This window comes from Cajanus cajan, chromosome 3 (genome assembly GCF_000230855.2).
Source record: "Cajanus cajan strain Asha chromosome 3, NIPB_CcT2T_4, whole genome shotgun sequence".
Lineage (NCBI taxonomy): Eukaryota > Viridiplantae > Streptophyta > Magnoliopsida > Fabales > Fabaceae > Cajanus > Cajanus cajan.
In genome coordinates, this window is record NC_138519.1 from 27235543 (window position 1) to 27253737 (window position 18195).

General features: G+C 35.1%; 1 protein-coding gene across 1 annotated transcript; it reads right to left on the reverse strand.

The window, feature by feature from the left end:
* Positions 1–85: 85 nt before the first annotated feature.
* LOC109816668 (LIMR family protein At5g01460) lies at positions 86–7322 on the reverse strand. The gene is made up of 14 exons (XM_020381748.3): positions 6669–7322; positions 6460–6545; positions 4505–4617; positions 4245–4355; positions 3545–3643; positions 3330–3452; positions 3051–3113; positions 2912–2976; positions 2032–2141; positions 1796–1910; positions 1625–1690; positions 1101–1211; positions 619–685; positions 86–531 (listed from the first exon to the last, which is right to left on the reverse strand). Exons 1-14 carry the CDS (start codon positions 7016–7018, stop codon positions 484–486), a joined length of 1527 nt encoding a protein of 508 aa, XP_020237337.1. The 5' UTR covers positions 7019–7322; the 3' UTR covers positions 86–483.
* Positions 7323–18195: the final 10873 nt, after the last annotated feature.

Sequence of the window (18195 nt, forward strand, 5' to 3'; positions counted from 1 at the left end):
CAGATTATTACGTTTTTCGGAAGAGCCACGAGTTCCTTTTCATAAAAGCCCTGTTAATATTAGAAATATGCCGCACAAAGAAATGTAGATGTAAAAACGTCGACTGGTACAACTTGATGTTTGGGAAAGGTTACATTATACATCAAAGGGTTAGTAGAAACCGAGTAGCCTCTTGTGCACATGATATATTCAATTACATAATCGGAAGAATGTGTTGCACAGATCAAACCAAGGAATAATACATACAAGGGTGATGAAAGAATAATCAGAGACCTAAGTGGAAGCACAAGCACCCACTAATGATTACACCGCAGGGAAATGATTCTATTCGGATGCTGATCAAGCAACTCTATAGCTTTCATGTAATACAAAACTAGGCTGATACACATCCGAATAAAAGCCACTTCAAATGAGATTTTGCGAAAAGAATACCCGATGGCTCCCTTAAGAAGACACTCTTCCATGCTATAAACCATATTATACTCATGTAGACAATTCGAACCTGCCACTAGGCTTCTTTCTTCTCCATCCCTGATATTTTCAATTCAAAACCCTTCAGGATCAGCAAGAACATTAACACGTACAACAGAAAATAAAATTTTTCAGAGGTCAACTTACAAAGGCAGCATAATATACAAAAGTCAATCCAGCCAATGCCACAAATGCAATCTGAAAGACGTTGTACCTGTGATGTGACAAATGCATGGGTTAATTACATTAGTAAGGCATAAAAGATGTCAGTACCAAATAATACATGCAATACTTCCCTAATGTAGGCATGCAGATGTTAATGATACTACACAAACACACAACACAGGAAAACACACACACACACCTCTACTGGGTTTTAGATCCGAACAATGTTATGGCCTATAGATTTTATTTTATTTTTTTGCACAATTTGGGTGAGTGAAATGTAAATAGAATCATTCTGCAGAGAATCTCAACTGAAAAAGTGATTTATAAGGGTTGGAGGGGCAAGTTGGGACCATCCCATCACATAGTCAACATTTGCAATTTAACAAAAGGGATAGATTATGTTCTTCACCCCAATCAGAGGATTGGAGAAGAGTGAGGGAAAAACATCTAGAATAACTTACTTGTACAAATATTTAATTCCACGAAGAGACTCCAAGGTGTGGCCAAATATTTCCTGTGCTGCAGTTGCTTGAGCATAGTACGCAAATGCTGTGGAGCAGAACTGGATCACACTGAAAAGGTAACACAACTGAATTTTCAGCAATGTTGTCACAGTATGACATTGTCAAGGCAGCACAATTTTTCGCTCAAGTATAGAACATCACTTGGTACATGTCCATAAATAACTTCCTCAAACACTCATAACACCACTTGCACAACTAAGAAAAATTCCCTGCTCCTTTTAAAATTTTAAACAGGAAAATCAAAGCCTTGAAAGTAAGACCACTTTCAACTATGCATTATTTTTTAACTATCTCTTCCTAGTTCCTACTATATGTAATCAAAGATGACAAAAATCATTGTTATAAAATTTATCATTGTCTGAAATAAAAACATAAATGTTGAATCAATAGGGCAGCCATATTTAAAGTAAACTTTTACACATAATACCATTTGGAAATGTATCAATACAGGCTGTACTAACCTAATGGAACATAGAAGGATAAGCCCCACATTGAACAGAAAAGAGTTCATGAGAGTTGCTCCCCATCTGCCATAGAGAATTTTACATAGTGAGTGATCAATAGCAGCAGTATGTGACCAATACAAATTAAAAGCAAAGTGAAATGATGCATAGACTGCAAAGTTTAATTACTTCATGGGATGTATAGTAATGAAAATTAGTCTCAGCCCAAGCATCATGGCTCCAGCAATCACAGCAAGGAGAAGGTAGAAGCAGAAAAATGCAAATGCAGCTGTACCCAGAAGACCTGATGAAAGCAGAATACATATATCATGAAGAATAACTGAATGAAAATAAAAACATGATGTCTATACTCTATAGCTTATGATAACGGAATGATAACAAAAGGGAAGAGTATTCCAACATACCCCAGATATCATCAAGCTTGATGAAAACTTCATTCAAGAAAGGAGAAAGAGGAGGATCAATTAATAGATAAATAATGATATGAGCCACCCATGCCACAGAAACTATAAACCTGGAACAATTTTCAAAAGTAGGTTAGAAAATACATGGGACATATAATACCTGTTACAGAATAAGCAATGCTCGTAACAGTGAGATAGCGAGTGATGTCCCAGCAATAGTTACATGGCTGTATTCACTCCCTATTACAGGGATGTCTATTGCCACTCTTAAATGTCTATTACAACTCCAATTTAACTAATTTTTTTCTAATTTCTCTACAACACCATTATTTTCTCCTAGTTAAATTAATTTTTTTATTACCACACCTAAAATTTTATTTAAACTCCTTATCAGTAATTTCGAATTTGAGGGTGAGCCTCAGTGCAACGACAAAGTTGGCCTTTGTGACCAGTTGGTAACGGGTTCAAATCTGGAAAGACTCTTTGCATATGCAAGGTGAGGGCTGTGGGGCTGCGTACAATGACCCTCGCCCATACCTTCGCAATGCAAGGAGGGTTCTGGCACTGGGGTATGTTAGTTATCAGTAATTTCATCCATTAATTTTTAATTTATTTTATCAATTTAAAATAATGGAAAGAAACCATTAAATCTATCTATCTATGAGATGCATCGAGTGAGAGAACCTTTGGAAAATTATCACATGTACAGTTCAGTGTGAGAAATCAGTCCATCGGTATGACAAAATAAATTTGTTCCATGATGCAAGGAAGGGGGAATAAACAACCCATTCGATAAAAGAAAATTTGTAAAACTATGTATAAGGGGTTATACAGCACCTAGCATTCCAAGCAACTCAGATTGTTATATGTCATTGCTTACCCTAAAATTCCCAAAACAAGTTTTGCCAGATACCCTAGAACTGTTAGTGCCCATGTTGTCTCAGCCTGCATTCATAGAGGATCAGTAAATGGGAGAAACATTGCAGCATATTGTTTATGACTAGATGTCAAGTAACTACCTTTTCCCCTTGTGGATACATCTCCTCAAGAAGGTTGACATCTTCTTCTAATTGAAGCAACTCCTGGCAAATTAAGCAAGATAGATAAGATACAACCAGAACCACTCAAACTAGAAAAAGAACATTTCATTAATCATCAACTGTTGACAACTTTCAGCCACAACTAGAACAGCACATCAAATTATGATATGCAAAGTTCATGCCAACAAAGGTCAACATAAAATACTTAAAAGAAAGTTTGCATTATAAAGTCCTTATAAATCTCTGATATCTGGTTACCTTCTCTACCGATTTCACATTTTTACGAAATTTCCTACCCTTCGACCCACTTCTTTCTTCCTGCTGAAGTGACTCAGCTGCTTTCTTCAGATCTTTTGCTTTTTTACCAAGTTCAGTTGCTTCCTAAAATCATAACCAACCAACCAAACCATAAATATAATACAGTATTTACAATCAACATTTAGTATGTCTCTTTCTATAAAAGCATACACCACCTTGATATACTGTGAGCGAGTGATAACAGCCTTTGGACGCCTAATGAATGAAAATATAAGTCCCAATGGAAGACAAGCAACACCAACACCACCAAATATCTGGATTGAATGGTGAGAAAGTAATTGTTAATATATCATCACTAATATGAATAGAAATGTAACTGTGACCTGGGATGGAAAGCTTTAGTAAAGTCATTATAAAGCAACTGCTTCTGATTATGTGCAGTTTATGGGATCAGTTCATATTTTTAGGAAGTCAAAAAGATCTAACACAATATCCTAATTCGTACACACTGTAAGATATCATTTCTCTGTTTAGTTTTCATATATTTGTCTATAAATTTTACTCAACTGTAATTTCATTTGCCACTTCATTTCAGTTGTATTTCTTTCTGTTAGATTGTTGTAACTGACTGGTAGTCAGTTACAACTAAGTTCCTAGAGGTAGCTTCCTCTGTACTGAATCTAACTTTATAGTTTACAAATATACCTTTGTATAATACCTCAGTCAGCAAAATTCAATGTATCCATTCTTGAATCAATAATATCAGATTCATGTTCCTCTCTCCCTCTCTTTTCTCACAAGAAAAAATAATAATAATTAAAAGTAAGTACTTCCATTTGAATACAAACAAAAGATATCCAAGTTTGCATAAAATCATAAACTACCTAGGCAGCATATGAGATAGAATTAACTTACAGCAAAAAGCACAGATCCAACAATAGTGGCAAGAGCAACAACATATTCTGGAAAAGTAGTACGCATGGTCCATGTTTTCTCTGATGAGGGACTAGCAGTGTATGCAGAACACTGTTTTTAGGACAAAGGTAAAAAAACAGAATGAGAAACTATGAAAGAAGAAAAAAAAAACTACTGCTAAGTGAGCAAAACCAGCAAAAAAATATGGACTGTTGGTGAGAGAGAGAGAGAGAGAGAGAGAGAGAGACAGACAGACAGACCTGATGACTGGTTCCAATACATTCTTGACCACTATTGAAGTCCCATGTGCTAGGAAATGAGCTTGTAGAAGAAGAGAGATGCCTAACAGTAAAGTCCACCTTCCCAATAAGTCCTAATACATCAGTCAGACACAGGTCAATGTTCACATCCAGCAAAAGCAGATTTGAAATGTTCACTCAATCATGGGTGGTTAACATTGAACAATCAGACTTTACACTTAGTAACAAATTTTACATTTAATAACTATAGTAATGAAAAACTCTTTTACGAAAGATTAGAATCGAGTAATATTAATGATATAAAATTTCAGAGGGTGGTATTTGGAGCATTGGTGAAGTTAATACCTTGCAAGTTGCAACAGATAAATCACAAACCTTGTTACCTTGTTGAAATTTTATTTAATTATGATTTATGAATGGTGGCAGCCAGAAACGAATTCCTGCCCACATAGTACATGTTTGGTTCAACATCCATGATTCACATTTATACAGGAATCACATCAAAATTGATGTAAAAGCAACTAATTGTTGCTTCCACTGATCCACATCCAATCAAAATTGATGTGAATCCAAACATGTTCTTAATCATAGTTACTCTAAACCATGTAAAGGATCAATTCTAAAAGCTTAACCTGTTAGGGTAAGGCTTAAATTTTACATCTCTCACACAACCTGTATGACAAAGACAAAAAAAATGTTTCTGAATTTCTAATAAATAAATAAAAAAGTTTCTTCGTCTTCACTCACTTCTAACAAAATTTGGCAGCATAATGCTTCAATAAAAAAAACTGGACCAGACTATGTGAAATGGTTGCAAAACAAGCAATGCAGAAAAGAACCATGGTAACATATCATTCTGGAGTCAATCTCAAACAACTGACAAGGAATTGATAGGGTTTTTACATCTTGTATTACAAGCCATCAACTGTCTCTAAAAACTAAAATTTAGTAAATTCTGCATCTCATCTTATCTTGCTATTTACAAATTTAAGGGTGTTGACTCACGGAATTTCATTTGTCTCTAATGAGTTTATTTGACATTTAAACACATGAGTAGCTCAAGTATTGTTTTGGGGCTTATATATATATACACAACATATAAAATAATATTGTCCTAGGCTAGCATAGTAAATTTTATAAACTAGTGAAAGGTGTAACCCCATTTTTTTTGGCACTACTGCAGCCTTGAAAGTATCCAAAATAATCCAACCAACAGCCATCCAACAGGGCAGGGGTATCATGCCTCTAAGGTAACAGAACAACTATATAATCTTCAGAAGAAAGGATTTCTTTTTTTAACTTTAAATACTTCTAGAATCTTAAACCAAATTGTAATATATGCTACATCTTGAAATTCTAAAATATATTATAGTCAAAAGTACAACCATATATCGGGTCAGACCATAAAAAGCTCCTTTTTTTAATATATATATATATATGAACCTGAAAAATATATAACACATTTTAACTTGCATAAACTGAGAAATATAATGCTACAAAAGTGAAATCCAGACTATTCTTGTTAAAACCCAACCTTTATATCATTAATCCCCATCAAACCACTTCTTTTCCTAATCCAAAAATGCTTAAACAGGGGTTTACAAATCAAAGAAGCTTCAACAAGTGACCAGCAGCAAGAACCGATCCAAATCCTTTAACATCAACACAGTCCAATCCCACCAATTCCACTCACTTAACAAAACCAAGTCTAATACCACACGGACAACGACTTGTCGGTTACACCAGTCACTATAACATTACCCTCACCAAACCAAACAAATTCACCCACCCAAGTCCCAACACCAACAACCAAATCCACACGGCAAATTTACCACTTACATTCTCACCCCTACCTCACACAAAAAAAAAAAAAAAAAAAAAAAATGCATGATAGCGTCGTGCACTATCAATGCACAACCGTAAGCAGAAAATAAAACAAGAGCACGAGAACGTACCATACAAAATCCCCAGAACAAGAGCGCACACAATCGCGGTAGTCACCATCCACAACAACGCGCTCTTAACCCGCTTCCCAACACTCCTGCAAAAAAAAAAAAACGCATTGCGTTTCCCAAAACCGCAGCACATTTCTCAATTATCCCTCCAACAAAGCACATGAAAAAGCCTCATAACGAAATCAAAACACAAACACACACACACTTACTTGTCGAGGTCGCCCTCGTAGTAGAACATGGCGAAGGGGATGACGAAGAAGACGAGGAGCGCGTCGAGGATGTAGACGGCGAGCCAGAGGTCCTTCATGGGGAGCGTGAGGCTGCAGGCGCCGTTGTAGATGGCGTGGCGGCAGGCCTGGCGGTTGGCGACGTCGGCGGGGAGCATGAGGATGGAGATGGCGGCGACGGAGAGGCCCAAAACGACGACGAATTTGGGGAAGTAGGCCTGGTTCTTGTCGTCGGGGTGCTGGTAGTTAACGAGGAGGTAGACGTTGACGAGGAACACGATCACGCACACCACGATCGCCACGATCACCAGCGCCAGGTTGAAGTCCCCCATTCTCGATCGATCGGAGCGTTCGGGAATTAGGGTTAGGGCTTTGTCGGATCTGGGGTGGGGAAGGGAATAATGGGAAATGGGAACGAACGAAGAAGAGAGGGTGGATTGGGGTTGGAGGAATTTACCCTTGTGCCCCTCGGGGAGGGGAAGGGATTTGGGGGTGGAGGGGTAAAATGGGGATGTTGTTTTTGTGTGTTGGCTGTGAGAACTGAGAAGAGAAGAGAAGCAGTTTCCGAAGTTCAGACCAGGCTGTAGTGCTGTACTACTACTGGCGAGTCCAGGTTGGTCGGTTGCATACGATGCGCCGTTTGTTTTGGACTCGTTTTTTTTTTTTTTTTTTTTTGTTGGTTTGTTGAACGATGACACGATGTGATGGATAAAGGGTGGGACCCACTTTCGAAACCGCATCTAAGTTGTAAATTCCGCGGCAAAACGAAGCGTATTGGTGACTATATTTTTTTTTTTCTCTTTCTAAAATTTAGTTGTTAAAGTTTTTTTTTTTTAGACTTTTATTTTTATTAAAAAATAAAATCTGTATCGATATTTTCTATAGTTAATAACCACCATATATATTTTTCATGTATAACTTTTTTTTAAAAATCATTTTGTCCCTTTGACTTCTAAATCAATTTTATTTTTTTATTATTTAGCTTTTAAATTTTTTTTAAATTCATTTTTCAAACTTTTCACACTATAACATATTCCATAATTTTTTTATAATTTAGAGAAAAACATAATACTTATTTTCCTCTTGTTTGTGTAAAGCAGTGTTTTTAGTATGAAGTACTTTATCAAATGTCTCATTCATATACTATTAAATTGACCTGTTATTATCGGTTAAGATTGGAAGAAAAAAAATCATAAATATTTTTAATTTATAGTAAATTAAACTCTAATGTATGAATTATGACTCAAGAGGATGATTGTTCTTATAGTTCAACCCAGAAAATATCTATTAACCCAAATTCAACACTACACATTCAGCTCAATTGAAAAATCACAATAAATACAAAACCTATAAGACTCCAAACTCATAAATAATGCCTCAATCATACATAACTATGCAAACAGATAAAAATTGAGGGGGGGAAAAATAGTCGTTGAACATTCATGAAATACTACAACAACTATTTATGACCATCGTATGTTGCGCCAATGCTTCTCATCCACATTCTTTACATCCCTCACACTCAACCCTAGTAGTGGCAGAGTCGCTTGCACCACCATCTCCTCTTTTCATACATTTATCTCTTTCCCTTTCTTTTGGAAAGGTGGTGTTCCACTGTATACAATTGTTTGAGACCATTTTCTCCTTTTTTTTCTCTTTTATTCTCTTACTTTCCCTGTTCCTCATACTTTACCAACACCACTATCGCGCATTTGCTTCCATACACCCATTTTTCTCATCTCCCTTTTATTGCTCTCTATCTTTGGCTCGCTCACTATCCCCCTCTCCTTAGGCAATGAAAGCTTTACATCTCACTCATCTCATTGGAGTCAGAAGTCCCCCGCCACAAATTAGAGGGTTTCAGAGTTAGGGTTTGGAAGTAAACCAAATCCTTTCGATTAATTCTTGAAATATCAATTAATTTCATTTAATGATACATTAATTATAAATTAATTATATTACTTTAAATAAAAATATCAAATTATTTAATTAAAATCTTAGGTTGTCAGTCACAAATCTTAGTCATTCAATTTCTAAATAATATATCCAATGGTGAAAATTATTGCTTCATCCATGAGGCACCTAATTAGGTACTTCATGTTAGAATTTTCCTATGTAAAGACGGATACAAGTGGGTGAATATAACATATTTTGTTGTGTGGTTCATAAATTTCATCCTTTGTCCTTGAATTCTATACAACCTTTTTTTTGCTTAAATAATATTTTTGACCAAGAAATTTTTGTTTTAACCATTTAAAAAAAATCAACTTCATCTTTTTAGCCAAAAGGCATCGACGAGGCAACAACACCTAATGCATTCCCAACATCTATCAAGATTGTGAAAAAAACTCTAAGTAAGCCACGTTCACACGAGTGAAACTTTTGTCAATAGATATTATGCAACTTGAAATAACCAAACATAGCATAAAGGCTTTAGTCGCATAGACAATGTCTCCAACATGGACATGTGCATCATGTACCTCTTACATTTAAGAAAATGACCCTCACACTCCTCATTCAAGGTACTTTCTTCGAAGGACCACTAAAAAATAGTGTATCAGTGGACAAGTTTTTAAAGTGCTACAGTAAATAATTTGAAATACGTGACCAACTGTTTGACACTATTGGATATATTTTTTAAAAAAATAAACATTGTAGATTGAGATAGGTTGAAAAAAATAATTCTATAATAAACTTTTTTATATTATAGAAATGTCCATTTACCCATAATATTGAAGTCATGGATAGGGATGGCAAATAAACCCGTACCCGTGGGTAATACCCAAACCCGTCCCGACTTTGACGGGGAATACCCGCTTTGACCGGGTACGGGTACGGGTACGGGTAAAACCCGATAAAAGAAATCGGGTACGGGTACGGGGACGGGTATATACTTACCCGCCCCGTCCCCGTCCCCATCCCCATCCCCATCCCCGTCCCCGGTTAAATACCCGTCCCCGTATAATTATTTTAAAAAAAATAACATTTCAAATATTGTTCTAGGCCACGCTGAGCAAGCAAAAACTTAGGGTTTCAATTTCAAATCTCATTCACACTCCAAGCACTCTTCTTTCTCCCTCCGAGCTACCGCATCAGCCACGGAGCCACCGCACCGACCACTCTAGCCTCTACTTTCTCCCTCCGAGCGGCTCCCTCACCACGACTGGTACGTCTCTCTCTCGCTCAATCTTCTTTCTTCCTTCCCTCGTAGCGGAAAATCAAGAAATTCAGCCTTCTTGTGAGCTTTCTACTTACTCCTCTAACGGCTTTGCATCAGATTGGGAACAAGTGGAGAAAAGCTCGTAGGGCTGCTTTTGAAGAAACCTTTAAAAGTTTGGTTATATGGTTCAATAAATGTTTGTTTGATTATATGACTGAATAAATGTTTATGGATTAGGAAGGTTTAGGTTTAAGTGAAGAAGATGGGTCTGAATCGGGATGGGTGGCTGCTAGAACTTCCTGCGACCACCTGGGCGCATTATCCGACGATCTGAGTCACATTTCGACCCCTGAAACTCACTGCAACACGTGCCAACACCCCACCGAAAACTGGTTGTGCCTTTCCTGTAAGCAGGTTCTGTGCAGCCGTTTTGTGAACAAGCACATGCCCCACCACTTTCACCACACCAACGCGAATCATAGCGTTGCCCTCAATTTTAGGTATTCACTCTCATCACATCACACCGTTTTTAAAAAATTATTTTTTACGGGTACGGGTACGGGTATACCTGATACCCGACGGGGACGGGGATGAGACAAAATTTACATACCCAACGGGTATGGGGACGGGGACGGGTATGGATTTGAGTTGCGGGGACGGGGATGGGTATCATGAAACCCGTACCCGCCCCGCCCCGTTGCCATCCCTAGTCATGGATTGTCCCAGTGTTGCTTGCCCTCCTAAACCTCTCGATGCCACCAATGCGTTTTAGGACACATATGTGACGAAGGAGACACCATTTGTGTTGGGAGAGCGTGACATTGTCAGTTACGTTGTTTATGAAATGTGTCATTGTTAGAAGATATATGTTGGTTTAGTTTATGAAAATATAACTACTGATGTAATACACCATGACTAGGACTTGGTGTGTGGTGATCTAAAACTGTTTATTACAAATCTGCAAAACAAAGTAATGCTAATTGGTTGTTTATGGAGAAAAATGGGTGGTGGTTGGCATTGATTTGAAGGCCAGTTTTAAAGGAAGAGATATCTGTTGACGACTATTTTGGTATGGTGGAATTTAGCGCCCTGGTTACTAGCGACGAGTGGCATCTTCTCGGAGGAGATGAAGATGAAGAAGAAGACATGAAGCGAGAAGTAACTTCCAATTTCAATTTTCGAGTTTCGAATCAATTATTGTTGATTACTATGGAAGAATAATATTGAAATTGGAACTTTGGAATAATAATATTAATAATGGTGGCTAAAATTTCAACGACGATAAACCCCAAGTGAACTCAAACCCCTACCCAAGGATAATTGCAATCGAGCCAACGGCTCAAGGAAGGGATGAACCGCTGCCCTTCTTTCCTCACATATAGGAAGATAAAAAGGGGAAGGGTATAAAAGTCACCATCATTTTTTATTTTTTAAAAAACTTTAAAAAAATTTAAAAAAATATTTTTTGATGGTTCACGCATGAAACACTTGAAATAGTTCTCCATGGTAGAAAGCACCCTAATTCAATCCCAACATGTGCTTAGTGAGATTTCATCCCAAGTAACTCCATCACATAGTCAATAAGATCTTGGTTGACCACCTTAAACCCCTCGAGTTTAGTCCTGCCCGTATCCATGGCTCATGAGCTAGTACTTGGGATTAAGAGCAACAAGTAGCTCTTGTGGCATGTCGCAACCATTGTCTTTGTTGCCTCTTGTTACATGACTAAAACTATTTTTACGAGTTGGAGTAGTGGGTTGTTGATGCTTAACTTTGAATGTATCACCTCTACTTTTTTTTTATCAGCAAAACAACATTATATTAATTTGGTACAAGGGGTACCAAGGACCGTTTTACAGATAAAGAAATAAGATCCCCTGTAATATGTTCTCTAGTTAGATGTAATTTGCCTATGAGTACAAATTAAGAGTTAACCATGGATCTTCCTTACCAGTGTTAATACTCAATACACCAACAATTATTTGAAAAATTACAACACTTATAATTGACTAGAATGGGTCCCTACATGTTATGTGTTGCTAAACCATTAGACCAAGAATCCATGTGAGAGTCCAAAAATGAGCCAAATAGGATGTGAAGAGTAGGATGCGTAAAAATTCACCACTAGTGCCCCATCCATTTTGTGGCACATATTGAGCACCTTTGGTAGATCTTAGAGATGTCATACCCTATCCAACATGTTTGATAATTATTCTATCGAACATCTCTATAGATTTATATTATCCACTTCCCCTAGTCTCTTTTTCACCACTTTCTACAAGTAGTTCCCAACATATATTTGTTCATCTCTACATCAGCATTTTTACAATGATAAGGGGTTATCTAATACTAACAAACTCGAAAGTTTATATCCTAAAAGACCACTTGTGACATGTACCTTTCATTCCCGTGATCCCCTATGTTTCTGATAGCTATGCAACAATGCACTCACCTGAATTAACAGACCATTTATCAAAACTAAATTGGACTTATTGCTCCTTCCACAAATAATCAATTTCCTTCACGATTGAATTCCTTTTGACAAACTTATAGCTCCCTCCATGATGGAAGGTTATGTTCACCCTTCGACAAACATAACACTCAATTAGATAAAAGAATAAATAATTCCTTTACAAAACCAAAAATCCAACTTCATGAAAAAAAACAAAATTTGATGCATTACTATATGCTTCTCATAAGCCTTTTCTTTGATGATGCATTCATTTCGATGTTGCCATATGCATCACACTGTAACCCCGAAATGACTTATTATTTATTCGTGACCTTTCTTTTTAATACACCACTAAGTGAGCGTTGGCAAAAATGGTTAAAAATTAATTGTGGTATCACATGTAACACCTTCACCCATGTATAACATTCTTCTCAAATATATTTCACTTCTTTACGTGTGAATAGTAAATGTGACAAAGATTCATCTTGTAAATGACCTAAAAGTTAAATGACCTAAATCCCACACCTCTACTTGGATCGTATTTGTCCCTAAAGACCTAAAAGTAACCTTGTTGGTATATTTATCATCATATTGCATAAATGACATATCATACCTACACTACATAAATAAAAGTTAAACAAACAAGTAAGCATGAATTAAAAAGTCTTGATTACATAATTGAAACTAATTTTCATTGTGTAATTGGTCTTTGATACAAGCTGAAAACTAGTTTCCATTATATGTTAAGTTGATGACTTAAGACTTTATACAAGCTAACTAGCCTAACCTTTTAAATAAATCAGTACATATATAATTTTGAACTATTATAATAAAAACTTAATATAATAACTTTTTGGACAAAGAATAAATAAGATTATTTAAATATCAATTTCTATATATTAAACAAAAATGACTATCTTGTACAAAAATATTTTTAAGGGTAATTATTTAATGAGGATATTTGTATGAATTCTTTTAACTTCTTATCTAATCCAAATTTTTATTTATCCAATTCTTTTAATGGTGAAATTATCTTGCCTAAGAGTCTTTTTAGGATTTAGTTTTTGACTAAAGTGTTTAGAGATTCTTTTAACTTCTTATATAATTCATTTTTTTTATTTATGAAACAAATTTTAATATCTTTATAAAAATTATCAATAATTAAAAACAACCTTGTGTCACAGTCTAAATTATTTATCATACATCTAAAGTATAATTTATATTTTCAAAATATCTATTTATACAAAAATTTAAATATAATTTATATATTCAAATTTAGTATTTATTTTTCTATATAATTTTTTTTTATATTTTTTGTTACATATAATCAATATTTAGCTTATGAAATGCATAGACTTAAATACTAGTTTTGATTTAACAACAAAGCTCAATGTCTTTAATTAAGGATGATTAATTTATTATGAGATGAACAACAAATAGTACTATAATGTGCTTATATGAACAAACAATAGTAATAACATTATATATATATATCTTTTAGTTACATGGATTGTCACTTCAACAAGAAGTTTTTATGAAGCTCATAATGTGACTTTTCTTAGGATCTTCAAAGATAAAATACAAAAGGCAAAGTAACCAAGGTTTTCAACTACTTGATTTCTAAATCTTATACAAAAAAAAGGGAAGTTTAGTGTACATTTTGACATAAAAGCAAAATATGCTCTATGTAAGAAGATATTGAGTACAATAATGAGGAGATAAATTATTTATTTTATATGATATCAAGTGATTATTTAGAAAATAACATTAAATGTTGCATTTAATGTCTCAACGACCATTACAAGTGAAGAAAAACTTTATTAAACGCTAAATAAGTACTTTTTAAAGAGGTTAAATAAATATTAAAGAAGACTTGCATAAGGATAAAATATTTTTTGTTGAAACATAATAATCATTGTGGTTTTCATTTCTTAAGCTTTGATACTTTAAATCTTTATACATAAAGAAAACTTGAGTTTGATAGAAGACTAAAATGACTTTGTTACAAATAACACTTGAGTTAATTTCTTAAAGATACGAATGAAAGACTACTTGTGTTGAACTTTAAAGAACTTGTTAAAAATATACTTACAGCTTAAAATGTTATGATAAATGTTGATGATATGCTAAGAAATGAACTTAGTCTTGAGATAAACACGAACCACTATAAAAAAAAAACTCGTGGTTGTATATCTTTTTTATCCTTGTTTACTAATTGACATTATGTTTCAAATCTTCATCTTTATGAAAGCCTTTTGATAAAAGCTTTGACACAATTTTTTTAGTAAAAGATTTGGATTATGTGATAAAACAAAATTCATTTTTTTTAAATATTTGTGAAAAATAATTTGAAACTCAATAGAATCCTTTCTTGTATCTCTAGTATTTTACGCCAATAATATTAATTATATTTACTTGAATATGTATTTTTATTAAGTTTAAAAGATTTTTTTAAAAATGATTTCTTAAAAAAACTTGACATGACTTATTTATCTCAATAAATCAATCTAATTTGAATTAGGTTTAATGAGAGTTAGCTTATAAATTCCCACAGGCAAACTATATCTTTCTTATCTTAACAAATATAAATTAGGTGAGAGACTCTAACATGAAGTAGCATGTTAGACTATTCATGCATGTAGTAACAAAATAAAATATCTTGTTAGGGTGGTGCACCTGGGGTAAATGATTTACCCACTATATGATATTTCATATTACATGGAATGGTTGAGATTATTTGGATGTAATTTACACTTTTGCCATTATTTATAAAAATTTGAATGTTGACCCAAGATTGTCTTTTGTTGGAGGTGATGGTTTTGGGGTTAGGTAGCCATGTTGTGTCAATCCTATATCATAAGGATGATGATTGCTTCCCTGAGTTCATAGCCGTCGTTGCCAATAAAAGGTTTGAAATGTCATTATTAATTGAATTTTAAAAATAGATTCGCGTTTCCATAACTTTGGAACCGAAATCCGAACACCTCTTTAGTCTTCGAACACCATTGAGTGGAGTTTTAGTAGAACTAAAGTATCATAATTGATTGTAAGCAGATTTTTTTTATAATTATTTGTTGTTGTGACAAATCCAATATTCTTTTTTATTAATAGGTATTTTTCCTTTTAAAAAAATATGGATTCTTCATTGTAAGGGGAAGAGGATAAGACACAAACTCAAAATCACTACCACCACGGATAGAACTTCGCTTTGTCAACACTAAGAGATGAAAATGTCACGATTAACGACTAATACCTTCGTTGTGTTCTAGAAATGTTTGTAACACCGTCTCCGAGTTACCTTGCAAAAATCATTGAGTTAAGCTCGCTCTCCACTGTTCCCACTTTTTCTGCGAACTTGACAGCAACAACTCATGTTTGAATTCTAGTAATGATGTTTTTGATTTTATACGTCCTTGTAGTTGATATAATGCTAAATGACGTTGTTGATGGAGCCGTCGAAGGAGTATCGATGGAAATGCTGACACAATGTCGTGCATGATAAAAATAATTTTTGCATAAAGATATTTTTGTAATTGGAAACAGTAACATTTTTTGTAATTAGAAACACTAACATTTATGTAAAATAAATTTTGAATAGTTATTATTTTTAAAAAAATAAATAATCAAATATTATTATTATGCTTCTGATAGAAGAAGTAGAAGAAGTGAAGAATGGACTCCTCCTTAGCTCCTCCTGATCACGGATCTTCTTCAAAGGAGAAAGGTCCAAAGTGTTGCACACTTTAGAAGGATGAGAACTCTCGGATTGAAGAGGCTTAAGCCTAGAAGGAAGTATCCGAGCTTAACAATCAAAAGATTGCTCACTTCAAAGGGAAGGAAATGAAGGTTTCCTATGGTGTTTGAAGGCACTCTCTCTAGTTTTCTCTCAACTTCGGTGACTCTTGAAGAATTGCTGAATATGAAATCAGAAATTCAATATATGTTCAAAAGTGTTTGTACAAGGTGGGAGAGATACATTTATAGGTGAAAACTAGGTCAAAAATTGGCGCCAATCCGTGTAGCTTAGTTGGCGCCAAGTTTGAATTTCAAATTTGAATTTGAAATTCAAACTTAGGCTTAACCAAGAGACAAATCCGGATAGGTACCTCATTCTAATGTCATTTGGGAGTGATTTGGATTGAATTTGAAGCTCACATGGCCGGAACCTCTCCATGCATTCCATGTGACTCAAATTCAATTCAAATTACTTCTAAATGTCATATGAATGAACCCTAATGCACCTATTAATGTATACTTTATATAAACCTAATCTATTGACCGAAATACATTGGCCTAAGAAATACAATGAATAGGAAAAATTACAAGAAGAAGAATGAGCCTAATATTGGGTATCAAAAGCCCAAAGCCTAAGAAGCCCAACTATAAGCCCAAGAACATAAACCCTAAACTATGGTCAAAATACAAGACCAAAATCAACGTAATTTCCTATACTAATAAAATGCAATAAAACATGGTGTTTAATCAAGTAAGGTCCATGTGAGAAGCACCCTAGGCCCACCAAGCCCATTGGGCCCACTAAGCTCTGAAGCAGACAAGTCTTCAAGTAATCTCCTGGCCATAGCTCTAGTGGTTGGGCCTTTGGCCCATGCTCTTCCATCATTCCCTCCCTCTTGAGAAGGATTCGTCCTCGAATCTGAAGACTCTTCCTCTTCATCACTAGCACCTACAAAAGGTTTGAGATCACTAACATTAAAAGTAGTGCTGACTCCATAATCAGAGGGTAAATCAAGTCTATAAGCGTTATCAATGATACGTTGTAAGACCTGAAAGGGACCATCTTCTCTAGGACTGAGTTTGGACTTCCTTTGATTTGAAAAACGTTCTTTTCTTAAGTGAAGCCAAACCCAATCACCTTCCTCGAAGATCATAGGTTTCTTGCCTTTACTTCCTTGTTTGGCATATTTCTCATTTTGGAGTTGAATATGAGTTTTAATCCTTTCATGAAGTTTTTTAACAAACTCAGCTCTTGAAGCCCCTTCCTTATGAATGAAGTGTTCAACATTAGGAAGAGGTATCAAGTCTAAAGGAGTTAAAGGATTAAACCCATACACAGCCTCAAAAGGAGAAATATTGGTAGTTTTGTGAACTACCTATTGTAGGCAAATTCAATGTGAGGCAAAAACTCATCCCAAGATTTGTGATTGCCCTTTAGGACTGCCCTAAGCATAGTAGACAGAGATCTATTCACTACCTCAGTTTGGCCATCTGTTTGAGGATGACAAGTAGTTGAAAAGAGGAGTTTGGTTCCTAGTCTTGACCATAAGACACGCCAAAAGTGGCTTAGGAACTTAGTATCTCTATCTGAAACTATAGTCCTAGGAAACCCATGGAGTTTAACCACATCTCTAAAGAAGAGTTTTGCAATATTGCTTACATCATCTACTTTGTGGCATGGAATGAAATGAGCCATTTTACTGAAACGGTCCACTACCACAAAGATAGAATCCATTCCCCTTTGGGTTCTAGGTAAACCTAGCACAAAATCCATGCTAATATCTACCCAAGGGGAAGAAGCAACTGGCAAAGGTGTGTATGTACCATGAGGCATCACTTTAGACTTGGCTTGTAAACAAGCCAAACATCTAAAACAATGCCTTTGGACATCCTTTCGCATATGGGGCCAATAAAATTTTTCTTTTAGTAAACTAAGGGTTTTCTCAACACCAAAGTGCCCCATAAGCCCACCTTCATGACTCTCTTTAATTAATAGTTTCCTAATGGATCCTTGGGGTATACATAACCTTCCTTCTTTGTACAAATACCCCTCAGCCATATAGAAACCATCAAAAGCTTTTTGTTGTCATTTTTTATAATTATCACCAAAATCAAGATCTTCCTCATACAACTCCTTAACATTATCAAATCCAAGAATTTGA